Here is a 27,897-nt window from a genome sequence, read left to right as displayed (position 1 = left end):
TATCTCAGAAATCTCATCTATCCAAGAACTCGGGGAAAAAAGGTTTTTTTAACATGTTCCAGGTGCTTGCTAAGATTTTTCTTCATTGTTTCTCCCAATACTTTTGAATGTGGTACTTGTACTTGTATAACTGTATTTCTCCTTTATTGTATTACTGCTTTTATTCTAATGTGCCCAGACAAGAAGGCTTACACTCGGCAGGGACAATATGTCATATGTCCAATGCTAATGTTTTTGTTTTTTTCTAGTGAAAGTAGATTCATATAACCCTCGTGAGCGTCATCTCGATTTTCCTCAAAATCATCAGCTGCTATGAAAGTGAGAGCTGTAAAATGTGATATAAAGTAGATGAGCTACATTTGTACTGGCCCCTGAGGTAGTTTTTTCTGCTTGTTTGGTCAAGACCTGACTAAAGTCACATATGACTTTTCTTACATTACTTGATTTTAATAGACCAGTGAGCAAACTGCTCATACAGATCACTTGAAGAAGACCTGAACCCTCATCCAGCAGCAGCAGATCCTGTAGCACATTCATCGTCTCTCCTTCACTCCTTCCTTCCTCCCTCGTCCCTCCATGGCCTGCTAATTGCTCATAAAGCCTCTTTATAGGCAAAGTAACAAGGTTTTAAATCGCCACTCTATCTTTACTGGGCTGGGGAAATTTCACAGACTGCTCTACGCAGTCCTAATCAGATGAACTGCTTAGTTTACTGCTCACTGAAGGGCGCACAGAGTGGGTGTGCTGAAGTGCGTGTCAGCGTGCTTCTGAGAAGGATGAGGGGTATAAAATTTTGGAAGTTTTATGCATGTTAGGCAAGGATGAACACATCAGAGTGCACTTTCCAGGAAGAGCTGAGCTGTGCATATTTACTGATGTATCTGTGTAATCAAAGGGGACCGGGCGATATGTTTGTGTACTTGTGTACTGTGATGTAACCACAGTACATTCGAGCCAAGCAGTCAGTTTTAAATATTTTATGTATCAATTAAATATCTGCACACTGATCGTGTGCAGTGGAAAAATCTGCTATACGCTCTTAGATCGTTCGGGTTCGAAATGATCCACTGGCAGATAATTGAATTTACTTCAGTAAGGCAAAATCTTAAGACTAAATATGGATCCTCACAGAAGAACTGTGGCATCGGACGATTCTGCAAAGCCCCCAACCTCTATAAATGACAGCTTTTTTTCAATGCCATCATTTTTCAACTCTGTCTGACAAATTCTGCTTGTGGCAACACATGAAGGTTAACGTGAGGAAAGGGTTGTGGTCATGACACATAAACTGCGGTTAAGGTTTTGTTGGGTTAGGTAACCGAAGAACATGGTCAAGGTTTGGTTCGGGGAAAAATGTGGCTTTTGTTGATTACAGATCCATGACAGAATGAGGACTCTGGTCTCCCACATTAAAGTCACTTCATGTCCATCCACCAACCCAACTCTCTTTTTTCATGACAAAAAGGCTACACAACTTCCTGCTTGGGCAATGAACGTTACATTGGACGTAACTATAAACCTTAATTAGTGTTATGTGGCTTAGTTCTGATTCAAAGTACTGCCCCCGGTCAGAAACGGCATTAATTAATGTCGTTCTTTTCTGTGTTCCAGGTCAGTATCCGGTGTGGACGTGGACCCTGATCTGGTGCACATGGAAATGCAAGATACGAGTGGAGGTACAGCGATGTTCCATGTGCTCAATTTTCAATTAATTATATATTTACTCCTGAGACTTTTAGGGTGACACCATCACAATGAAATTTCATGCAGAAATGTATTCATTTTTTTGAAATTGCTGTTGGTGGATTTGCTCAGAGAGGCTTGGTAAATGTGTGGACCTTTCCCAGAGATCAGCTTTGGTTAACTTAGCGAGAGAAACTCACATCAACTGACCAGCAAGCCAACCATGAGACACCAGCGAGGCAAAGATTGACTTTTCTTTTCAGGTTGAAAACAAAGTTATCTTTACATTCACTGTTTCTCAGCAAAATGAAATGTGTGTATCCTCGAGGCCTTGCGAACATGTCGGATGCATTTTCTTCCTCAGAAAACATTTGCAGGGCAGATTTTCTGGACAAAGATTCTCATTCTTCCACGTCATGGTACTTTTAAGTGATTCCAAAGGCAACTGGACTTGCTTGCGGTTAAGCACTTAGACACACAAGATACAAACAAAGCAAGCATCCACTCGTAGAAACACTGCTCCGTGGTGCTACTGTTGTTAAAAAAAAAAACTCCACAGGGTAGCCTTTAAGGTGCACTCAGGTTGGACTCATAGCAACTTTTCATCTTGTTGTATTTGCACAGATTTAACTGCTGGTCTGCTCATTTGATCTCTGTTTTTATTGCCCTGCAGCCAATGTGCAACTATACAGACAATAGCTGTAGCTAACTGCTTCTTTCTGTGGTCCAATCACATCGTACTAGAGCTCTGTGTTGAGAAGTGTCACTTCACTGCAAGCCCAGCTGAGGGGGACAATTCTCATGCGCTGCCCTCCCCATCATGGCAGTACTGGTCTGAGCATAGCATGCAGAGTAAATGCAGCTAATAGAAGAGATGGATGTTTGACCTTGCTGTGGGCAGGGTGTGTTTCTGTGTTGGGAGGGGGGGGGTCAATGGTGAATTAATGGGTAAGTTAAGGAGGGAGTCAGGGGCCCCCGGGGCAACAACAGCAAATCTGGATTATCATATCAGCTGAGTGACAGACAGACAGGTTAGTGCTTAACTCCCCACCGAGGGCCAAGAGGCTAATAGAAGCAGTGTGTGTTTAAGATTGTGCGGGTTTGTTAATGTGTGGTTGTAAATGCACGTGTGTGTTCTAGACTTCACCTACTGTGGGTCTCCCTACCCATAATCCCCAAGTCTAAATAAACCCGAGCAGGCAAAGTCAGAAAGTATTCCCAGATAGCGAAGGGCAAAATGAAGGATATGTTTTTTTTAGTGTTTGCAGTGCCACACTCTATTTCTCCGTAAACCTCCCCTCTAGGAAAATACAAACACCTCTTAAATCCCTTACGGAGACACGAAGTCTTTTAACCCACACACAGAGAGATGCTGCCTGCAATGTGAAAGCTGTCACCCCGAACAAGACTGCCTGTGTTTGTGGAGGGTGTACGGGAGAGGCTGTCTGTCTGGGCCAGCTGCCCAGGCACGAGAGCTCTTCCCGGGGCTAGGCAGCGCCACATGGTCCTCCCTCCTCCTCCTCCTTTTCATTCTCCTCCCATTCCCTCACCTTGCTTCCATGCCCAGATAGATAGATAGTCGAGGGGGGCTGGAGCGATCAGGCATGCCAAACCAATCTGTTCGTCCTGTGACCCCCCTGTCACACGTGGCATCGCCAAGGTTAAACGGTGGCACGCGGCAAAGAAGGGCGCAAAGTCTTGGGAAGTCTCTGTGGAGGCACCGGGGGGGTTTGTGCCCAGGACCGCTGGTTGACAAGAGCGACGGGACTCCAGAGAAATGGGGGTGGTCCGATGATGGATGAGCCGTGTGTAAAGGGAGGCCGGCGGGGAGTGTGTTTGTCATTAAGAGGGATCGATGTGCAGGAAAGCCTGAGTGTACCTCGTTCATGCGCTGATGTACACAAGCATGCACGCAGTCACACGCCTCACTGTTGTGTCGGCGTGTCGAGAGACAAACAGGGACACACAGCAGACATTCGCCGTACTCCCCATGGTATGACTGCTGCAAAATCAGTATAATGTAATAAATTATTTAAGATTTTCTTCATGCTGGGTCATCTATACGTCACTGTTCAGCTTTTACAGGTTTCTTGTTCACAGATGCAGGGAAAATATGTGGGCGCGTAGCATGTGAGCATGTTTGTGGGTGCGTGAGGACAGCAAGTAGCATGAAAAAGGGCACGCGCCACAAGCCGCAATCGAACACTTAGCCCAATCTAATGGTTTTTTAATGAGTTCTCCGCTGTATGCTTCTTTGATTAAACGTCCAGGCTTTTCAATAAATTAGCCAGTCCATTTGTTAGACCAGACACCTCTTGAACAAAGACAAAGCAGAGAGGGAAAAGTACAGAGCCGATGAAGAGGATAGACTCAGTAATGTGAAGTGCAGTTTATTGTGTCTGCTTATATTTTCTAGTGCTTCTGAAAACCTCGTGCTGTCACTCATGTGAATATATAAAGCTGCCAGTGGCAGTCGTAGGCCCACTAAACCATGCCCGAAGAGCTTTCTGCACAGTATGTTGAGTAGCATTAAGATATTGTTTGTTATGTAACAATTTTTATAACTATATTAAAATGAGCTAAATTGAAATTTAGGAATAAGAATGATCAGGAATGAGACTGAAACCAAAAATTTGTTGTCAGCGTCCCTTCAAAAGAACATTCGCAACAAAAATGAGAAAAAATTGATTATTTTGTTGGTCGTTTAAACTTCTTTCCAAACATAATTAGAAGTTAGCTTGACAAATATTGCATGTAACAAGCAAATCCTTAAATGCTCACGGCCTGATTAACCTCAGCGGCGGTAAGAGGAGCACTTTGTTGGACTCTACCCTCTTCGTCAGAACTTGCCAAAGCCTCCTTGATAAAGACTGAAGCACCATTTGCTCTCTAGTAATTGAACATTACACTTTCCTTGTGGCTTCCTTACAGGCAGGTTTTTTATGTCACTTATGGTTCAGGTCCTCAAACATCACCAACCATGGCTTTTATTTACCTCAATTGCTCATTCTCCCTCCCTTCACTGACTTTTCCTCTGGTGCCATCATCAGGTCAAAGTTTCAATTTGTTCACTTCCTGATTCCTATATGTGACTTTAGCCTAGAGAAGAATTTACATCCACGCATCCATGCCAACTAACACACTGAACATACCTGCTCGCATAAGCATGCTTGCATTCACATGTACACATTAACCCCTCCCGTGATATAGAATAAACCCTTTTCATTTTCCCCACACCGTAAAGCTTCCCTAGCACCACCTGTCTGTCGGCTAACATGCCAGCTTCACAGCTTCACACATGAATAATATCTCATCATCTAATAATCAGATTGCCATGAAAGTTGTTGTGCACTGTCATCTGAAACACACAGAGCAACATCTGCATGTCGTAACAATACTTTCTTCATAGATTCATATCAACTTGGTAGATGCCTGTCAGGGTGAGCAAGGATTGCACGTCGTCAGTAGAAGGTCTAAACAAGTATTGTCGTACCAAAATGAGTTTTTGTGCAGTAAGTGTCTGCTGCAGCAACCCATCTCTGAACAGCCAACCTCACATATGGACACACATGGATGCAGGCTTGTGAGCGTGTGTGTGTGTGTTGTGAGTGTTTTCTCTATTGCCAACTTGTCACCTCTGGGAGGAGAATAACGGCTGAATTTCAGCAGGCAATGTTGCTGATGCAGCTGCTGGTTGAAATTCAATAGTGGGTAAGCTCTGCAACAGGCGCTAACCTCTCTGTGTGTCTCTCTGAGGATAATCCCTCCTGGCCATTTGGATGCTAGAATGGCTGTATGTCTGTGGGGAAGCTGTCATATCTTATAGAGTTTGGAAAATGATGTCTCAATTTTCCATTCGCCTAGTTTTCTCCCATACTTCTTCCTCCATGTCCTCTACGTCTTGCTCTTTTCTGTCTCTGGCCTGTTTTGTGGTTAATCTACGATTTGTTTTTTCTAAATATAAACTGACGGAAAATGAATTAGCTCCTCTCGTTCTTCCTTTCTCTCTCACAGTCCACTTAGCGTAGCTCACATATCCATACAAGGTCATCTGCAGCACAGGAACCGACAGTAACCATCGTTTTCTGTTCCTGTGTGTCGCTGCAGGTTACCTGTATGTTACCTGTCTCATCCAGAACTGCTCAGACAAAATGGTGACGGCTCAGTTCCTCGGGAAAATCGACCACAACTCCCTGCTGGTGCAAGACGACTACATATTTGTCAAGGTAAGCAACACGAGTGATGGGGGAAGGTGAAAAGGAGAGTGGTTTACTCTTGAAATAGAGGTGTGGAAAAAAACCTGTTTTCATGTCGTTCACCTCAAACAGATCCAAAGATTTTTAAGTTGTCCTAAAAGGATCACGTTGAGGGTGTTATTTTTTTTATTAAGAAATTCGTTTTCTTGAATGCAGAGATTCAAGATTCAAGATTCCTTTATTGTCGTTGAGCATGAAATGTCAATGAAATTTGCATTGCAACCCCCATGTTAGAAACAAGATATTAAGAAAGATGAGAAAGATTCTAAAATAAAATTAAGATAATTACAATAAAATAAACCAACATGCAATAAACATATTCATAAATGCAATTAAAAATAAACCAGAAATAAAAATATACTAAGACAATAAAAAATATACTAAACAGTAAACAATAAAATATACCAATGAAATAAAATTACCTCTTCTTTTGAGGGTTTTTGACACAAACACAGGACACACAAACCGGTATCTTATATGGCAAAATTATACGAAACAACTAAATATTAATGAACATGATTTTGATATTGTACATGGAAAAATCAACATAGTAGTCACAGGGAGTCCTACTCCTACTGTGATGCACACAGGTTGTTGAGTTGAGAGACATGGGCACTTAGCAGACAGTGAGGGTCTGACAAGCGACACTATCAAGTTGCATTATTTGAGATGTAGGGTCCAGTATTTTTTAGCTTGACTCTTATTGGGCACTAAAAGTCATGATTTCTCAGCCGCAGCCTCAGTTTTTTACATTTATTTCTTGCAAGTGCCTCTTTCAGATCTGTTGAACCTTAAAAGCCTGATTTTTTGTTTTTGTTTTACCTCTAACGAGAGAAGAAAAGACACACATCACCTAAAAAAGTGGACATGGTTAGCATGTTAGCAAACAGTTGCTTATTTACACATCCAGCAGACACAGAGCAACGTTAGCATTCATTTGGAGTCGTGTGTGCAGCCACCTGAATAATGTGAGTCCAATATTCAGTCTGCTTTTAGCTCTGATTTGGTCTCCACCACTGGGCTTTTTGACTGAAAACAGCTGCCTACTGCTGTTGAATGTTTAGAAGGTGGACGAGTGCACTGAGACAGAACCAAAACAGTCAATCTGCACATCGTACAACCAAAACAATGAGCTGAAAGATGCTAAAAAAGCCCCGCAGAGCTGAGGGGAGCTGCAGACTCCAGTGATAATTCTCTGTCGGCTTGTCGCAACGAGCGACGCCTTTCGCATCCTCAAGTTTTCATGTGATTCAGGAGTCTCAGGATGTAGTGTAGTCTCAAAGTCACATGCTTTGTACACCCAACCACCCATCCTGAGACTTTTTAGTCCTCAGACCACATGAGGTTGCTTGCGAAAAGTTATTTTAAGGTGTAGAATAAGCGACCAATTCTTTAGTTTCACTCACACAAGCATGAATTTAATTCTCCCTGCGCTCCACATGCACTGGAAGAACAACGCTTTTATACTTTAAAGCAGCCGAGCAAATTTTCCCCATAACTGATCTCATTGTAAAGAGTAAAGTCTAGGAGACAATAGTGGCCCTCATTTGTTCAGTGCACTAATACTCAAAATGAGTACAGTTTTTACTATGTATTAATCCTGTAGTGTTGTAGCCTACCTTTAACTCTGTTTTTCTAAAACCCGCTTCTTATTTATCACCATTCAGCATTTTTATGCATGTGTTGTATCTGTCAGTGTATCTATTCAGTTGTGGTTGTATTTGCACACACACACACACACACACACACACACGCCGAGGCTGCAGTCTTTTTTACTGATAAACTCTGCTGCTCAGATAACATACAGTGCTGTCGACTTGAAATGGAAAAGAATTGCTATTCAGGACATTGTGCAGAATTAATCTTGCCTTGTCTATAATTGACTTGCCATGCAGTACAGTACCATACACTCTGAGGAGGCTGAAGGCGGAATCCCATTTGCATGTGATAACAGCAGAATATACATGAGCTGGTATACTGGAGCAGAATCCCTATAGCGGGATGGAATAGTTATACTTTGTGGATGTGTCTGTCTGTATGTTTGTGTGCATGTGAATGTGTATGAGAAGAATTAAATCCTCATTAGGCAACAATAGGCTGGTCCATTATCCTTAAGGGATTATCCTCCCAGTACTCCCAGTACAGCTAACCCACTCGTATCAGATGCAGGAACAAATGTGTGTGGATCTGATGTGTAAAATTGGTTGAGAGTAGTTCTGTTTGACTTATATTAATTAAGAAAGCAATAACCAGTCCCAGTCTAATGTGTTATTTTCTAGATCGATATGAATATATAAATGCAGGAAATAGCACGCACATATTTCCTTTTTTTGTTTTGTTTTGTTCAAGAACCTTTGATTTCCACCCTCACACCAAACCTACACCCTTCACAGGGAATTCATGCACACGTAATGTATATACACACACGGCAGATCTTTGGAGTGCTTATCAGATGATAAGGCTGCAGAAATATGCAGAGTCAGAGGTAAGAACGCAGTGTTAGCGTTAGCACTCACACACACACACGCTTCATCTCCTCCCACCTCGCCAGCCATTCTTTAGAAAGCGATTCCTTTTGAACACGCGGTCGATAGCGCTTCCTTTGGGGGGGCTCCTGTTTTTAAAAATGGCTTTCATTGTTTCATCACTTTTTCATCACTGTTCAGCATTAGGAAAAAAAAAGGCGCGCTAGTTGGCTCCTTTCAATCACAAATGATGGTTGTAATCACGGCCCGGTCTGAACGCTGACGACGCGGGCTCAGATATCTGAGAGCGAGAGAGGGGGGAAAAAAAAAACAAAAGCCCTCCCCACAAAGCCCAAAATAGAAGCGCTGAATACAAAGTTCTCCATCGGATTTTGAAAAGAGCAGCTCTGAAAGTTTAAGTGCTGCTCACCTTGCAAGAAGCCAAACGGCGACAGCGTTTCAGAAAGCGTTCTGTGGATTCCTGAGCCCGTCACCCGGGATATGACGAGTTCGAGCCCTGTTTAAGTCGCTGTCAGTCACCGGCGTCGTCTCTTTCACTGCTAAAACCACCCTCAGCTCTTTGGGTATTCTGGTTCAGCGCCGTGTGAGCTCTCCGATCAGCCCTCTCAGCAGGGGGCGCAGCATGATTCAGCCTTTTCCCCACGGATCCCAGTCATGCCAAGCTCTGAGCGGTACGATGTCAGTCACCGACAGCAGATGGTGAACTCTGCTGGCCAGCTCATTCTGAAAAGTCTGAAAAGAAAACACTTAAATGTCCTACTCCAAATTGCATTTTCTAAAATAAAAGCAATCAGTCCCGCTTTTCTCGAGGCCTGTGGCACCAACCCTGCAGCCAATTCTAACCTCACCTTCAATTTCCAAACTGGTCTTGTGTTTCATTTGACTGGCATAAAGAAGGTCCTGTAAAATCTTAATAAATGTGATTAATAAAGCTTCCACATATCCAGGTTTGTTCTTCAGTCTGGCCTGTTTTATTCTCTTTATCAGGCTCTGGGTGTTTGAAAGATTGAGAGCTAAAAAAAATATAAAAGTAGAGATAAAACACAAGTTTGTACTAGAATAAAAATGTCAAATTGTGGGAGGAAAAGATGACCGTGTTGAGACTGTGTGGTTTATCTGACTTCTTGTCCATTTCCCAGGTCACCACGGGGAATCGCACCAAGCACTACGTGTCCTACCGGCGCAACGAGTTCGTCCAGATGAGGTTTCCCAAGTACGCCTTGCCGAAGGTAAAGCAACAAAAATGATGCTCCTTTCGCTGCTGAAAGGTGCAGCTAATGCTGAACACATGTGGGCTCACACACAGCATCAATCAGATCCATGTTTGTTCGGTTTTTCTACATAGTCTTTTGAAATTGATGATACTTTTTTCATTTTTTTTTATAATCATGTGGAGCAGCAGGCAAGCAGGAAATTGAATTGTTACAGATAGCAAAGAATAAAAGATAGACATAGAAGGATCAATAAGACAATAAAAAAAGGGTACAGAATAAAAATCAACTATATATATGTAGATTATATACAAGAATATAAGAATATCATTGCTTTAAAAATGCTATTGCCATATGGAATACATGCAATGTTTTGTACTATTATAAAGTAGAAAAATAGATAACAGTCAAAAATGTGTAATATTGCACAAGATGTTTGCATTAATGTAACAGATTTGAGCGAATATTATCATAAATGTTAACATTCAGTACAATATTAACTGTGATTGTAGGTTTGTGATGCAGTTCTCACTCAAACACTCAACAATATGTTTTGTTGCTTTTGGCTAAAACATTAAAGATGTTGAGTGTAGTGCAGCAGAAAACACCACTGATCCACAGCCACGGTGTAAAAATATCCATCACTGTGCCACTGCTGACACCCTGCCCTCCACCACAACTCCTGCTTGGAAGTGAGGAAGCACTCCAATAGCTGGCCTGGAGGGGTAGTACTGTCTCCTTACTGCCCTTAATGCATGTGCCCCCTCCCTCTCCTGTCTTACAAAGCCTCACATGTTCATACTCAAAGCCAGGAGACTGAGACACGCCTTTTCCTTCACTCTACGCATTCAAACCTGCAACGCTGCAGCCTTCTGACCGCTGTGTTCCACCTCTTCGGCGGTGTCAGATGTTAGTACAGTACCTGTGCCTAAATTAGTCCTGGTGCTGGCCTGATATACAATAGCCCCCATGAAATATTCACCACAAAGCATCGATCCAGTCGCATCCCGTGTCACTGGCTTAGGCGAAGACGATAAATGAGCTCCACTCCAATACAAGACAAGGAACCTTTGCTGTCGGCGGCACAGGGGGGCGATTTAGCGCGACACCAGCCTGAGTGCTATTGAACTGCGCTGATTGAATGCAGGGCCCGGAGAGACGTCTCATGTATTTTTCAGCCTTAAACTAAGAAAAGAGAACCTTTAAGACAATCACTGCCATTGACTCTCTGTCACACACACACACACACACACACACACACACACATTGTCCAGGAAATGTATAGAATTACTCTTGTTCGTCTCCAGCCCACCACTTAGAGAGATCTCGTGCCTCAATTGCTTGACTACTTCAGCTACAGTACTCAGTGATCCTCAAGGAAGGTGAAAGGGATTAAATTACACACATGCAGACGCACTCACTCACACACACACACTTACACACACTTGTTCTCCTTCCAACAAGCAGAGACGATAGGGATCAATCTGATTAGGTGTGGCAGGAAGGCGGTGGATAAATCAGTTTGTGTACGAGCGTGTGTGTGTGTAAGTGTGTGTTAGTTCGAGCGTGCCCCAGTTGCTCTCGCTCTCTTGTCTCCCTCCCTCTCTACATGTGTCCTCTTACTTGGGTGAGCAGATAGGTCACACGTTGCGAAGCTTTTAGGTCGAGCGACACAGAGGGGGGGGGGCGGGGCCGAGGAGCAGAGAAGGAAGAGAGGGATGGACTGAGGGATGGAAGGGAGGAGAGGAAGTGTGTGTGTGTGTGTGTGAGAGAGAGAGAGAGAGAGAGAGAGAGGGTGTGTTGCGAGTGCCATGTTTTTCCACTGTGAATAATTGAGAGGCTGGAGGATGAAAAATGCAGAGGGCATCAGAGAAAGCAGTTTGGCTCTGTCCTGAGAGACCTGACCCAAGTTATGGATTATGGACCACACACACACACACACACACACACACACACACACACACTAAGGTACAGACACATGCACACAGCTTGCTGGGCTGTTAAATCACAGGTAATAATTGTCCCCTTTTTGCTCTGCCTCCATCCTGTCACTTGCTGCCAATCACCTTTCCGTCTTTTTAGCACCTTGTTTAGCCGAGCAACACTCCACGACCACGGCTTCACCGCCAGTGGACCAGCTAGGATGTCTTGCTCAACGGCACCTCATCGGTAGTTCTTGAAAAAGAGAGGCGCTCAGGCTGATGCTGAACGCTGAGTGTCAGAACAAGCGCACCCAGTGTTTTTTATGGAAGTCCACGCACAACAAGGATCTGAATGCAAGCTATCACAGGCTGACGTGCGTCAAGATGCCGCAAGACACACCCTGGCTACCGTACTACGACCACTTCTTCTGTCAGTGTGGCTCAGCCGGTGTTTGGTGTGGCAGTCACTTCCCAGTGCTCCATGATGCAGCATCAATTGTGCAAATGCACCTTGACCTTGATTTAGTATGTAAGTCCATCACATGGTGTTGCTTTATTTCCCGAATGTTGTCATTCAGTTTCTCTGTGCTTCTTGGCTAGTTCGGATTTTGTCACACAATAGGCAAAACAGTTACTTACACTAACACCAACAGTACGTAGCGCACAACCGAGAACGGTATCCACAGGTGACACAGATATACTGTCTGTCTATCATAGGAATGAGTGTGGCAAGCCCCAGAGTGCATAAGCGCATCTTTTGCATACAGACAGAAGTTCAGTATGTACAGGAATTGTTGAGTACTCTGTGTACGGGACCTGGCACCACCATCCAAGCTGAGTTGCATAGAACACGCAGGCTAACAGTAGTTTTAAACTGTGTCAGGAGCAAAGGCGTTGCTTGCATTGCAAAGCCGAGCAGTCCAGAGAAGGTGAAAGTGTACATGTGGCTGCAGGTGCAGGTGTTTACCACTGCAGAACCAGTACGCACAAGCTCAAAAAAGAACTGATGCAAAAGAGGTGTTTGTTGAATTTTCACCGCACTGTTCCAGATCGACAATCCAAATCAGTGTGTGACCGCTGACACCTGGTTTTTCAGTGTTACCATGAAGGCGGCTTGGAAATACGCCTATAATCACTACAAGGATTGATCTTATCTTCAAGAGGCTATGTTCGAGGAAGTTGAATGGAGCCAGAAGCCAGTGAAGCCTTTCTGAAAGGTAAAATGTGTGGGCTGACAGAATCAAAGACCTCTTTACAGAATTCAGTGTGAATAATGTCCAAGGGGCATGATGGGGATTTAAATGATTAATGGGATCTGTTAGAGTGTGAAAGGAAATGAGCTCAATGCTGCTGAGAGAGGGTGAGCACACTGAAGAGGCTATTATGTCACAGCTGACTGCCGGGGGAAATCTGGCATCAGATGTTGTCCATTTTTTTAATGAAATGGGCAAGACTCACACCACTCTGTACCGAGGCTCAGTCATGTTGCAAGAGTAAGGGGGCAGTGATGTAGTTTAATCTATTTAAAAGGAAGCCGGAATGGCTGTATGTGGGCGTCCAACACGAGTACGGGAAATGAAATAATCTTTCTTGAACTCCCTTCTTATGTCAAGAAAGTTTGGAGTCTCGACCTTTATATTTGATTTTATAGTCCATTGTTTGTCCTGTGATGAGTCTAGTCCAAACAGGTGGGAAATGTCCACCAATGGGATGACCAATGAAGAGCAGCAGCCATTCAACAGTGTGGAGTTGGCAAATCCAGTCAAACTTTACAGGCAAGTAGACCAGAAATAATGGACTGCATGCAGGACTGGTCTGAAATCTTCCATGGATCTTTTGGATTTCAGGAACTTGATGATAAATCCAGTGTGGATAAATGAAGTGGATTTACGATCCAGGCTACGGGGTTTTTGATTTGGAAAGGTTTTATAAGGTGGAGTATGGATGAGCCCGCAGGAATTACAGGATGAGGTGCACCTTTTCATATCTGCCTGGGAATGAAGGGGACCTGCAGCAGTGATCATAGAGCCCGATACAAGGATGAACAGGCGATGAGGAGGATTTCCGACACCTGGTAATGGCTGCCAAGAAGAATTTCTTCTCAGTATCAGATTTCACATTTATATATCAGAGGCATCTTTCTCATGTGAAGTAGCCAGTAACTGTTAGCTGTATAGTTGGCAGTTTATCTGTTAAATGTGTAGCAACCTGATGCAGTGTGATACAACAGCCCTGCAATAAATGCCACCAGCGTGAGGGTAATAATGTTCAGATTTGCTGAGCGGTGCTGGTATTTGTGTCATTTTGGTGGCTGTGGTTTGTGGCCCTGCTGAATTATACTGTATTATTCTGACAGCTCTGTATTTTCTTTACCTTAGCTGATATAACTGATGTAGAACAGGGGTAGCTAAACTAGACTCAGGGTCTACAGCCATGTTAGTGGCTTTCACAGACTGTACTCAGGCACAGTGGTGCTTGGTCGTTTTGCCTGGTCACCATGCCAACATGCTTGCAGTGACCATAGAAGCATGCTTATGACAAGCAGGTGTTATGTTGTCCTATTTGCATGCTAAAACTCCTCCATCGTTGTATACAACGGCTACATTTCAGTTTGCTTTTACAACCAAATCATGGAATTCAGTCCAAATAGGGATATTACACAGGGTTTGAAATTAGAAATATTGGAAATTGCCTAAATATAAAGATATATAGTCAAAATATAAGTAGAGATAACTTAAAAATAAATATACATGTCCGAAATATAGATGGCCTGAATATAAACACAGATATTTATGTAGCTAAAGGGGCTTATTTTCGAGAATGGCCAGCTTTACTGTTAGAATAACATGTAAAAATCTCATTATCTGTGGTATTGTCATCAGTTTTTATTGAAGTTGACATCCCATTGTGCTTTCTAGCTAATAAAACCCAGATGCAGTCATCTGCAGGCCTCTATCTGCAAAACAATATCCAGGCAGAAATAAAAAGCTTGTGCTTCAGTGTGTTCAGACCTCTACTACTCAATGCCAGTAGCACGCATGTGTGGGCGCGTGTGTGTGTATGAGAGCACAATTTAAACTTCTTCGGCTAAAAATGCTATACAAATACTTATCAAATGACTCAACTTCCTGTTATGGTTGTTCGTTGCTCTTGCTGTGTTGACATATTGTCCACAGCTGAAAGAAATCAGGACATGCACGTTCCCTGTCTCCTCAATTTTGGAAAATCTTAAATCCATGTGAACAAGGTGCAAACGACAACACTTAAACACAATATAAATTACAATGAATATCAAAGATGGATGATAAACTGCCGTACATAACCGGATACACAGGGGTACGTTGATTAATAGCCAGTCTCACATGCACATGCCTTTTCCTTTAACATTTCACCGCGTTTGATAATGTCATCAATAAAACACACTCTATTAAAAAGTAATACAAGATCCTTGGAAACATACGGTGGAGTGCGGCTACATCTGTTTCACCTTCTCACTTCACGCTTCCTTCGGTTCACCTTCGCCCTCCGCTCCGCTGGCGGCCCCTGTGTCTTCCTTCGCTCTCTCCGGCTTTCATACCACAGTGTGGGTTTGTGCTACTGTGTACATTTCACAGCTGACTAATCGCACCACTTATTTTCACTCGTTCTTGTGGTCTGTTTTCGCCCTGCGTACAGTACGTACATTTTTGAGGACGTGCATGGCGTGTCCCTGCGTCCAGACAGTTTCCATTCAAGTGTAAATGGAGCTTCAGCCTTCACTATAGCATTATTTCCATCTGTCTTCGCCGTTCTAGTGTCATTAACACCACACTGAGCTTTGGTCAAGGGAAGTTTGAAATAGCCGCGTGCAGATTGTTATTGCTTCCAGTGGCTTTTGCAGCTTCGAGGACTCGGGATCTCTGATATTTCACTCCCAGCAGTGGCCCTTGTCTCTGGGGTGACTGCGGCCCCGCTGGCCGTGACAGAGATGGATGGAAGGTGTTTGTTTCAGAGGGCACTCAGCGATGCAGCGCCAGTAGGAGGGACACTGGTAGACATATCCTGCAATTTCAAGTTTGTTCAGCCGGACGGTAAAGGACAATGGAAACCAAACAGGTGGCATTTTCAAAACATACAGCTTGGCAAGCCAGATGTGGAGATGTCCTGTGACCATTTGTCTTCCCCTTGCTGTTCTCATTCTACTTTTAGGTCCTTTAGCTGTGGTAAAGTGTAAAAGCCCAGCTCAAATACCACTGGCTCCAGTATTAGACCAGAGAATGCAGGTATTTTGGAGTCTAGACTACATTTCACAGCAAGTTTTGCACAGTTCCCCGCAGTCTTCTACATTTTGGCTCTGTATTTCTGTTTCTGGCACCAGTTTGTTAACCAGTTAAAGGTGGACTGGGAGCCAGTTCAAGGCAAAGTGGACTGTTTGATGACGGTGCCACATTTTCCACAATTGGACTGCAGACTATTCCAACCATTCTGCTCCTTTTTCCCTTTTTAACTCACACCATCTGTGCACTTACACCCTTACAAGTGGTGGCGGTTGTTGTTGTTGTTGTTGAAAGTATTGTAAGTTTCTCAAATTCAATATTGATTTCAGTCCCTCACAACATTTCTGTAGTTTCCAGACTTTGAAAGAAAACTCGTGCTCCCTTTGAAGTTTCTTTGCAGCGCCGGTTTGACAAACTGCCTCAGTTGTACTCACACACTCAAACGGCATTACATAACAACTCTACATGTAGCTTACAAAAGGAGCCTCTTTGAATCATCTCCGTCTTTTCTCCTCGCAACCAAATCCACCCAGTTAAGTTCCTGTTTTCAAACATCAGCTCACTGTATGCGCAGAAAAGCTTCTTTCAGCTTCCATTCAGCATAATCCTGTTCAGTTCTGGATTCACATGTTTCAGACAGAGCAGAGGAATGTTCAAACATGTTGCTCGGCTGCTGTGTTTGATCGGCACGTTTAAGGTGCAAACTGCAGGCTTAGGAGCAGGCAAGTGACAGGCAGATGGGACTTACAGTAAGGTGTTGGGTGGGGGCGTCATGTAGGTACAGAATTACCATCTCATCTGTGTTTCTTTGCTCATGAAAAGGCAAGTCCTTAAATTTTCTGTACCAAACTTCCGTGGACGGTGCTTCTTCCAAAATCTTCCCACTGAGTTCAAAGACTTTAAAGGGAATGTAAACTGGGTATGAGACAAATATTAATCTATGTTTTGCTCCTAATTTTGCTCTGTTGGTTTTATCACGTATGAAAATCCCATCCCACAGCACATATGTACCCATTCTGTGTTCAGCTCATTCACTGGCCAGCATGAAGTCCTCCACTGAACTAAACATCAAAATACAAAGAAGCCGTGTATTTGGAGCAGCTATTGGCAGGATTAAATTGTTTGTTGATGCCTTCCAGAACCATCACAAATGACAAAACCGAGTGACAAAGACATTGGGTTTCCTTTGCAGCTTCACAATAAAAGCCACCACGTCTCACCAGTTAAATGCTTCTGTATGCAAAATATTGTGTTTACTTGAACAGTGAATTAATACAACTCTGATTCAGCTGCAGGAGAGTCAACAGTGAACAGTGAGGCTGATGTCAGTGTGATAGAACTGCATGCTGCATCGTTTTTCTGTGAATCCCTCGTGCTTAGGTAGGCAATATGAATGCAGTGAGGGAAAAATGGACTCTGCCACTAACAATAAAATACCATATGCAGAGATAATGAGTGAATGTAGCCATAAATGGTATCAAAAATGAAGTGGTTTCATTGAAAGAATTTTAACTTTAAATCTGGTTGGGTTTCGATGCAAAACGTGTGTGATTAAAGTTTGGAAAGATTAGGTTCACACACAAACTACTTGGTAAAGAATAGATTGTGGCCATGGTGAGAAACCAGCGTGGTAAGAAACAGCACTCTCAATTTGCACCATTGTTTACTCATCCATCCACCCAACCTGTTCACTAAAAGGATTTGCGATGCGACATAATAATGCTGAGCTCCCTTTGCCTGTGTTCCCAACAGGCAGCCACGAGGTTGGCATTTGGACAAACAGCAAACGCTGTTGCTTTTCTTGTGAGGACAGCATCCCGTGTGTCCGGCTAGGATGAGCTGAACTGAGGCTTCTGTAGGTTTTCGATGCCTCACCGATCAGTGGGATTGCCCTCGAGTGAGTGACTGTCAGGGTGGCCAATGAGTGATGGTCCCACCAAAGTCTGATAGTGAACAGTCACAATTTGTACCTGGCAGGCCATAGCTGCAGTCTGTAACATGAGAACAAACCTATATTTTAAACACATTGGTCAGTCTCAGAAATCCCCAGGAAACTCCAAGGCACTCTGTCAGATGGGTGGTTTACCACTAACAACAATATTAAGCCTACTTGCAAGAATCTTGGGGTTTCCTCAAATTGTCGAATTAACTTCGCAGACTGTTTTTCTTGTTCTCTTTAGATTGGTCCTCTGACAAAGTGAAAAGTTGATCAAATCATATGAAATACAGCATGTGTGGTATTCAGATGTGCTAGGTTTACACATGTTCAGCCAGCGTTCTCTGCATGTATTTTCGTCCTCAGCCTCTTCTGTAGCCTATAGGATTATGTTTTAGCTGCACTGGTGGGCGGAGGGCTGGCTCTTAATGTTCAAAGGCAGCAGGAGTCAAAGTCTGCACACTTCTCAGCGCCAGCTCCTCTTCAAGCTGTCAGCCATAAGCTCAGGCTGCGGCGCAGTGGCGTTTCAAGCGGACAGGAGAAGGGAGAAAGGAAAAGTAAATGAGGTGGAGTATTCATGTTTGAACTCAAACAAGCGGCTGTCATTAGCTCTGCACAATCATTCACAGTCAGTAATGCATGGTAATGTCTTATAGAAAAAATGACAATTCTGCCTGTAGCAGCATAACAAGTGATTAACTTACACGATACTATGCTAACAGTCACCTTGGTAATTTGCACAATGCTGTCAAAGTGATCAAGAAACAGAAAGATCAGAGAAGCCGCTGCACTCTGACTCTTGACACCTCACTTCACCAGTGTCAGGATTTGGGTTGCAGACATGCTTGTAAGACAACTGGATAACTTTCACTGAAACCGGTGAGTTCGCTACGCTGTGGCTGGATTGAGGCCGCTGATGGAGACCAGAGTAACCATGAGTGTGTTGGTGGAGCTGCTGTCCATTATGTCATCTGCATCAATCAAGACTTTTGTGTGTTTAGGTTTTCCATCCAGTTGCCCTTTGCCTCGGGTGTGCATGGGCGGATACAGAGAGGCATGAACAGTTTTCCTGGGAAAGAAGCGTTGAAGGAGTAGAAACAACAGGACTGAGATCAAGAACATCTTGCTGCTCCAGTTTACTCTTACATCTAAAAAAGTAGTAGATTGATAAGGTTGTTGATAGTAAAGTTAGGGTTAGGGTTTGGCTTGGTTGGTTTGTTGATCAATCTGTTGATTAGTTGGTTGCCTTCAGTGCACCAGACTAGCCCACACTTAGCAAAAGGTTAGGGTTATGGGTTGGTGGCACAACCCCACCTTCCATACCCCAACCCTAACCCCTCATAGGGATACTGGGTTGGGAAATCAACCAGTTCCTCTAGTTCATGTCCCAGTTGTATCATGCATCCATGCACTTGTGGCATACTTGCCTTCCCGGCAAGAAGCACGCGGCTCGCTGGGTGACTCGAACAGTACATCTATGCATATGAAGATCAGTGCAGCTTTCAATACTGTTATTACTCTGAGCCACAACCATAAATCCAAGGGCAATTGAGCTCCAGTGTTTTTTCTGAGCAAGATGGCAGAGTGTCAGTGATTAGAGACACACCTTCTTGGGCACTTTCCCCCGCGCTCCGATGGCTTTATCTTCAAATGTTATGTTAATGTAATCACTAACACAGGGAAAGTGCTGAGTCGCTCTCTGCACCATCATTTGCAGTCTAACATGACTGATGAAGCCATTTGCATTGGAGGCTCACGAGCTATGACGAGAACACCTAACAAGTTTTCGAAGCTGCCAGAAACAGTTTTCTGATGGGCAAAGAGTTCCTTTATCTCCCCCAGTTTGTTTCTGTAGCTCTGCATTTATCGGATTATGTTCTCCGGCTCGCAGTGAGTGCCTGTCAAACTTTTCTTTGAATCAGAGCGCTGCATATACTGCTTTATCTGTTGTCTCGCCTCTTTTTCTCCCCACATGTCATCGCTTGCTGCTTTTATTTATTTACCCTTTACCCTTCATGCTTTTTCTCTTTAATGATCTCTCTGAACTCTGTGCACTTTCTCTATTGAATCATCTGTTTTGATATTATATACAGTCTATACATACACACACACACACATATATATAATTCATGTTTTCTGTTTCATCAGTTTCATTTGTTTTCACTTCTCTTGCCTCCACTGCTCATTTATTCCCACTGATTGAGAAAATGCTGACTGTCCCTTTTTGACCCCCTCTTCTCCTTCTCTCTCCTCCCCCTGTCTCTCCATCTCCATCCCCCCAGGATGTTCAGATAGTGAGCACGGACGAGAACCAGGTCTTCCTCGCCCTGCAGGAGTGGTACCAGTCAGACACATATAACCTGTACCAGTCTGACCCCCAGGGCGTCTACTACTCCATTGTCCTGGAGAACGTTCGCAGCACCAAGCAGCCCGAGGAGAACGTCCTCATCGACATACTCGAGGTGAGACGGGATGGAGGAGTGGGGGCTTTGTTCACAGCAATGGTCAAAAGTCCCATAGAGTGCTTTGCACCAAAAATGAAGAAGAGTCATGAAGAGTCCCACCTCCATGAGGACCATAACAAATCTTGTGTGTTAGAAAGTGACACAATTCCCAGGCACGAGAGTCAGGACTCAAAATGCACGACACAGACAGTATGGGAGTAGAAGGCTTCAGGCCGGTTTTAATAACAAAAGCGATACTTACAAAAGGAGGAACAAAAGGCTCAAAAATACAAAATAGGGATGCTAAGGTTTTAAGTTTTCAAAAGACAAAGCAAAACAAAAGCTCTCAATGACAAGACGATGGCAATGGTAAACGCTGGACTGACGTGAGACAAGGCACATGACAATCTGGCACAGGACAAGGGGAGACACTGACTATATATACACATGAGGTAACAATGAACAGGTGGAGACAATCAGGGCGGGGTAGACAATCAGACAGGCGGGAAAAGACACCAGGAAGTCAGGGTCTGAAATGAGAGGAAAGTTAGGGTTTCACAATAAAACAGGAAGTGCAAGACCAGACTACACGCTTGTGAAACAAACAGCTTGACAGACACGACGAGACATAACAGAAAGTGAGAGAGTAAGAGAGTGAGAGTGTGTGTGTTGGTCAGTGCAAGTGTCAGTTATACACTGGTGGGTGTGTATGCTTGTGCATGCATGTCAGTTGGTGATGCACGTGTCAGTTAAACTGTAGCAAATCAAACTGTAGCAGGTCGAGTATGTCCTGTGTTTGAAACACTGCTTCAGGTAGATTGCATGTTTTTTCAAAGCAGCAGTCTGAAACTAGCGAGCTAAAAGCCACACGCCTTGCAATCATAAAGCACAGCCTAGCATGCACCCGAGCAGCTAACTGATGTATCTGGTGAATGCTGTGTTTATTTGTCTTTCACATTACCATCAAAATCATCAGACCACTAGACCAGACGCTGCTTTCTTAATCACCCTGCCTGTGTTTCTCATCAGATAAGAGAAAGTCTAATCTGGAATAATTTGTGCTAAAATGGCAAAAAAACTATTGGCTGTGGCTAGAAGAGATCGACTGAAAGGTTTAATACAATCTGATGACTGAAAATGTCAACATCAGGTTGACTAAATATGATCAAAACTAACAAGGACACACAGGACAAGACTGAATAAAAACTAGCTGACAAAATTAACACAATTAGTTTTTTAGTTGGCGCTATTCTTGATTTTTCTTACTGGCAGCAAATCCCGTTACAAGACCAAGACCAACAACGTATTTTCAGTTTCTGATTAGCTTGGCGTGCGTTTCCGGCAGCAGGATGTTGTATGTTGTTATAAACTGCAGCGTGTGTGTTGCTGGTAATGAACAGTCGAATTTTATCCATGGCTTACATTTCAAAACTGTCAGCCTGTAGTCACACTAAAACAAAATAGCTGTCTTTCACAGCGCGACACTTTAAACACAGTGGGTTTCTTATAAAATCCTGTGGTTTTGAGTGAGTTGGAACAAGAGATGACAGAAGGGAAGGGAGTAGTTTCTGCAGGAGGTGTACAATGCATCATGGTAATCAACCCTCAGTTCATCCATGCGGATCCATTAATCCAGCCATCTTCCAGTGCTTATTAGTGCACAGGTTATGGGAGCATCTGCTCTCACCTCTCAGTGCGGTGGATCAGGGATTCTATTCTGAACTCTTAACAGATATAGTATCTGACTCCTTATCTTGGAAGGAAACTCATCTCACCGTCCGCTCTCTCACTGTTTTAGTCACAAATCAAAGCTCATGGTGGATGCACGGGTTGAAACGCGCACTTTCATGACAGCAGACTGATCCGTTCAATCTAGTGCTCCATCTCACGCTCAACACTTCACTCATGAACAGGACCCAGCAGAGTGGGGAAAACTGCCCTTCAGAGTGTCACAAGAAAATTATGCACAGACAATCCATGTCCACAAAAACCGCTCTGGTGTTTGACGTAGGATGTGCAAATGACCATTTGCTAATCCCCACCCCCTAGTTACTGTTGCTATGCCTGCCAATGCAGTTTGCGATGATAATGGGGTCAGATTAACCACTCAGAATCAGAACAGTGAACTCACTGGGGATGAAGACTAACCAGTGTGTTTAGCAAACGTGGTATGATCTCAGTAACGTTGGCTGGGGTTGATAACTCTATAAACTAATGTAAATAATATAGCAAGTCTTGACTCATGAAGTAATGCTAAGTTAGTAGATGGTAAGATAGTTATTGGGTCAAGCTAACCTCTGTGCACATGGTTTCCTCTTGTGTTTTTGGTTTTGGAAAGGCTTAAAAAGAAAAAAAAAGGCCAAACAAGTGCAGAGCGAGGCTCGAACTGCAGCCCTGTGCACACCACTGTGCCATGTGCAGAAATCCAAAGCTTGTCAGGCCTGTTGTGCCTAGTTACGGTGGCTAAGCCGCGATTGGACAATCACTGCTCGGGGCAGGGATTTAGCAAACGGTCAGTTGTACAGCAGACACATCGATTATGTGTCCAAGAATATGCAGATACATGCAAGTTCTTCCTCTGGCTAAATGGATAGAAAATGAATGCATTCAGCCACTGAAAGCGGTCCTACATTAATTATGAAGACTGTTTAAGGCCTGATCCGCCTTCGCTCCACTCTGTATGTCCTAACACTCAGGCTATTGTTCATCTCTGTGTCATCTGAGAGTTTTGGCAACGTCTCTGGATAAACAGGCGCAGAGGACATGAAACGTAGAGATGGAGGAAGGGAAGAGGAAGCGCTGGAAGAAAAAGAAAAGGCGATGAACCATGGAGGCAAAGGCCCTCACTGCAGGTCTCATCCCTCGCTCCAGGCCGCACTCTCATCACATCGCTGCAGATAGAGATAGAGAGGCGAACAACGTGCAGGGGATGGATGAAGACTTGAGGCAGCAGGAGAAAAAAAATGAAGAGGAGATGAAGAGCAGAACAGAGGTGAAGAGATGACGTGCAGAAAGAAAGGAGAGACGCCAGAAGTCCGGAGAGAGTACAAGCAGCCTTATGTACTCTGATTTAAACAATTACCTCGTTTCACTCTATAAACATCAATGCTACATAATAGATAGCAAAGGGAGCTGGGGGAGAGTGCGGATGGAGACATGTCTGACATGCTGCCTGGCTCTGTTTAAATGTCTGTCTGCATAGTCTTCATCGTCCTGCTGTTAAATGTTTCAACTTAAGAGCCTGTAGCTATCAACCTCACCGCCACAAAAACCATGCAGTATGTATTGATTTCAGCGAATTAAACTTTTACAGCCCCGTAGTTTCTGTGTCAGTGGTTTCCTTTAAGCCTTTAATGTAACGCGCGCATCAGTTTCAACCACTGCTGACAGCTAAAGGGCACGCTCCCCTGTGTTCTGGTATCAGTCTGAATGTAGCTGTGTACTTCAAGGTAGAGTTTCACTCCAGTTAAGGCAGTTTTGTGTTTGGACTCATTATAAGAATTCTACCCGCACATAACTTCACTACGTTCCCCCCTCAGCCCATATTCTGCGCCTATGTTGGGAAAATTACAATGTGAAGATCCAGTTACTGAATTACATTGAGAGAATGGAACTTTTTAGAGAAGGAGACACACACAGCCTTTCAGTCTGGTATGACCGGTAGCTCATGGTGGCTAATGTGAGCCGATGTGAGCAAATTTTAGATAGATAATTCTGTGTGACTGGCATTACTGAGTCAGTTCACTGGCTTTATGATTCGCCTGTGCTTGCACAACCTTTTAGTATTTACCACCGTTCTGTCATTTCCACTTGTGGCCACTGTTCAGCAAACGTTATTAAATCAGCAGATGAGATCATTCGTAGTTAACCCTAGCTGTTGTAAACCCACCTTGTTTTCCAGGTACGTGGGATCAAAGGCGTCTTCCTGGCCAACCAGAAGATCGATGGCAAAGTGACGACGCTCATCACCTATAACAAAGGACGAGACTGGGAGCCCTTGGTCCCACCTGCCACTGACATGAACGGCAAGCCGATCAGCTGCAAAGCGGTAAAACACTGACCCTGCAGACGAAAAAGCTTTTCCTTCTTTTCCTTTATTCGCCCTACCCTGTTGGAATATTGAGCCAGCAGCTTTAACGTGAATGTGTTTGCAATTACCGTGCGTCCACATGTCGGACACAGCCACTAGTCAGCTTTCAATAGGTTGGAGTGACTACAAGCTCAGCCGAAGTGAATAGAGTGAGGGATGTCAATGGCTAAATAAAGGTGACCAGCTCATCAGTCTGATTATATGTGTAATTTGGCTTGACGGACAATGGTTCAACTAGGCAAGTACAAATAAAAACGTCTATAGAAATTGTATTTTAAGTCACCATGAGTAGAGTTTTTGCTCCCTTTGGACAGAACCGGGCCAGCTGCATCCCCATGGCTCCAGTCTTTATGTTAAGCTAAAATAAACAGATAGATATAAGAGTGGCATCTATTTTGCAAAAAGATGGGATAGAACTTTGTTTATCCTGAGCAGCTATTTAGAGCAAATATATGAAGTTAAAATACAAGTATAACAACTAAAAATTATCATTAACATATCAATCCAAATATACACAGTGCCATATAGCTCTGTATGTGCAATATCAAATCTTAAGTACAGGTACGTACATATGTGTATTTCCCAAAATGTCAGACTATTCCTGTAAGCAACCCCTCGATGCTGTGTTGTGTTAAGATGTGCAGAGGAGACAGGTCTGCATCTGTTTCTGTGCTACAGTCGGCTCACCTTGGTCATTTCAGACTCCACACACTCTAAAACATTGAGAAATTGCTATGTTTTACCATAATAGCAAGCTTGCAAGATTACTGTAAGTGCACTATGTCATGTTATATGACCAATTTAGGACTATAAATGCATTACATCCATTACGCTTCAGCATTTCACCGTGTCACAACACGCTCATATCGAGGATGCATTGATATTGAGTCACTACATTTTCGCAGAGTGCTGAGCTAAACATCCCACCTTGGTTGTACCTCTCGTGAAATGGCAAAGCTACATGGCTATTACCTATCCATTTAGCCCTGCACAAACTATGGGGACATCTTCTGGTTATGTAGCATACCGCTAACTTATAACCTCGTCTGTCTCAAAGCAGACGAAGAGTACAGTCAGAGCCTCAAAGTCCCACATCACCACTTCATTTTGCTAACGCTAAGCTAACTTAGCATGCTACTGCAAGCCAAGGTCACTTGTTTAGGTGGCCCTCCATTCCTTGGTAGGGCAGGTATGATCATTTTATCCTGTTTAAAGGAAAGTTTGACATTCCCACAAAGTGGGATGAGAAGATTGAGAGCTAGACAGATGACGGCTAACTTAGCTTAGGACAAAGACTGGAAACAGTTTGCCTGGAATTGTCCTTTAAGGTGTGGCAGGCTGTGTTCCCACATCTTTTATTACCCTGGAATTTACCCGACTGGATATATGTTGTTGAATTACATGTTACATGACATTTTTCAAATGTTTCTGATGATATACGTTTATGTTTGTGTAAAAATGGTGGCAGCCCCAGTGAAAGGCGGTGCAGTCTATGTGATGTTTTCAGCCCCGTCATTCAGTGTTGTCCACATCAGATCCGTGACAGTTAGCAGTGCTTTGCTATTAAAGTGACTTTAAAATAGAAAACACGATTCTCAAAACTGTTGCTTGGACAAAAGCTGCAAATACCAGATACTGCTGCTGCCTGCCAATGTGCTCAAACTTCGCATCTGCACTCAGTCAAAATTAGGACCTGTCAACCAGGTAGTCGAGAATGTGAACACAAAGTTGGAGAAGGGATGATGAATGTTGTGCTTTGAGGAATGTGTGTGAGATGCCTGCCTGGCTCTTCCATTCATCTTGTCAGAGTTGCTACCGCGGGGCTAGGAGGCAAAAAGCCATGAGTCACTTGCAGTCTGTTATCCATACATCACACCTCACAGGGAGGGCGAGTCTGGTCCTTTATTTGAACCATCACTCTAGCCCGCAGACAGATTTGAAGGGAGACACGGATATCATCTTGAGACTTGTTTACCATGACTGACACACACAACCATGGCTGTGCGCTCCCATGTTGACCTCTTCTCTTTGGTCTCGTCCATACCTCAACATAATGGCCTTGCAAGGAAAATCAACTCTCCTGGATTTGCATCTTTATGTCTAGCGGTGAAAGGGACAGCTTTAGTTCAAGCGCTGACAGACGTTACAAGTCACCAAGCTCGACAAAGCCAGATACTGGATGCACTATCTAGTGTGTCACGGTGTCAGCCAAACGCTGTCAGCTGCATCCACCTTACCACCTGACTGAGAGTAATGACCTCAGAAGCAGTTTATCATAATGTCTGAATGATTAATGCCTACAATCTGCATTTAATACAGTGTTGGAAAGTATAAAGCAGAAAAGACAAGCAGGTATTCAGAGTTCCCCTTGAAATGAGATTGCTGTGGCTGTGAATTCACAAAGAACGCAGGTAATATGAGCTGCTAACACTTCAGAAAACCTCACTCTAATTCACTCACGCTCTGGTCTGAAGCTTGTCAAAAAGCATAGGAAGTGTAGGAAAATGAGCATAAAGGGCAGATTTTAAAAAGAGTGCGCATGCCAAAACATACATCCACCACACTCTTGCTCTTTGTGTGTTTCATGAAACTGAAACGGAATTTAGAGGAGGTTTCAGGTCAGTCAAGACTTAGAAATGGTCTGGTAAAATGTGATGGTACAGAGCAGACTGCAGTTAGGACTGAACTGGCATTTCTTTTTTTTAAATGGCAGTCTGAGCAGAAAAGAAACCTAAAAAACTAAAATATCGCAGCATGCTTTGGAAAATGATCAGCAGAAATGTGATACACAGTAATTGATTTATAGGAGAGGGGACCTTTGTGAGGAGACCAGGGTCTTCATTTAATGGAGGTCTGTGAGGACAGGAGATAGGAGAGGAATTAACTTTAATCCAAAAAATAATTGTAATTCTGTCGCCACAAAGAGCATCATGTGACTAAAATGTACTACAGACCTAGCATGGTTACTGACTGTCCTATCACAACAAGTGGCATTGCAGTTATGGTTCTCTGATGCATTGTCGTAAAAAATCCCTGCTGGTGTACAGAATAATCTGCCTACTTCAGAGCTATTTGTGACAAAGGATCATACTGGGCTTTGTGGAATAGCCTGTCTTCAGCTCGAGATCCAGAGTCTGCTCTGCCTCTGACAAATGTTTGCATCGTCTCATTCTGAGCCAGCTTCCATTAAAGATCTCTCCCCCATGTTAGACTTGATTAACGGCGCTGAATCCCCACACTGAGCTGTATTTGCAGCAGGATTATCAGGTATCTGTGTGGTAAGACTCATTAAACATGACTGAGTGTGAGTGTCTTCACTTCACCTCCCGCTGAAGTGATATTTTCTTGTCTTAAAACTCATTGTTCCAGATCCACTGTGAAACCTCCTATTAGATGGTGGATCAGTATGTATATTGTGGGAGAATGACACTTTTATCCTCACATTAAATTCTCTCTACACGTTTTGCTTCTGCAGCCGGACTGTCACCTCCACCTCCACCTGCGCTGGGCAGACAACCCCTACGTGTCGGGGACTGTCCACACGAAGGACTCTGCTCCGGGTCTCATCATGGGTGCTGGTGAGTCTCCAGAGCAACAGTGACTTTTTATTCAT

At 43.6% G+C, this 27,897-nt stretch overlaps 1 protein-coding gene across 5 annotated transcripts in view; it reads left to right on the top strand.

Annotated features, from left to right (window-relative positions):
• The window catches only part of sorcs2 (sortilin-related VPS10 domain containing receptor 2), a 283,675-nt gene that overhangs the window by 229,264 nt on the left and 26,514 nt on the right, over positions 1-27,897 (top strand). For all 5 annotated transcript variants that reach the window (XM_041964688.1, XM_041964687.1, XM_041964686.1 and 2 more), the window contains exons 6-11: positions 1,612-1,676; positions 5,791-5,909; positions 9,565-9,654; positions 20,033-20,212; positions 24,096-24,242; positions 27,760-27,862. In XM_041964688.1, the coding sequence (XP_041820622.1) occupies positions 1,612-1,676; positions 5,791-5,909; positions 9,565-9,654; positions 20,033-20,212; positions 24,096-24,242; positions 27,760-27,862 (704 nt within the window). The remainder of the gene's footprint in view (positions 1-1,611; positions 1,677-5,790; positions 5,910-9,564; positions 9,655-20,032; positions 20,213-24,095; positions 24,243-27,759; positions 27,863-27,897) is intronic.

Source organism: Chelmon rostratus, chromosome 23 (genome assembly GCF_017976325.1).
Source record: "Chelmon rostratus isolate fCheRos1 chromosome 23, fCheRos1.pri, whole genome shotgun sequence".
Lineage (NCBI taxonomy): Eukaryota > Metazoa > Chordata > Actinopteri > Chaetodontiformes > Chaetodontidae > Chelmon > Chelmon rostratus.
This window is presented reverse-complemented; position numbering and strand designations above follow the sequence as displayed.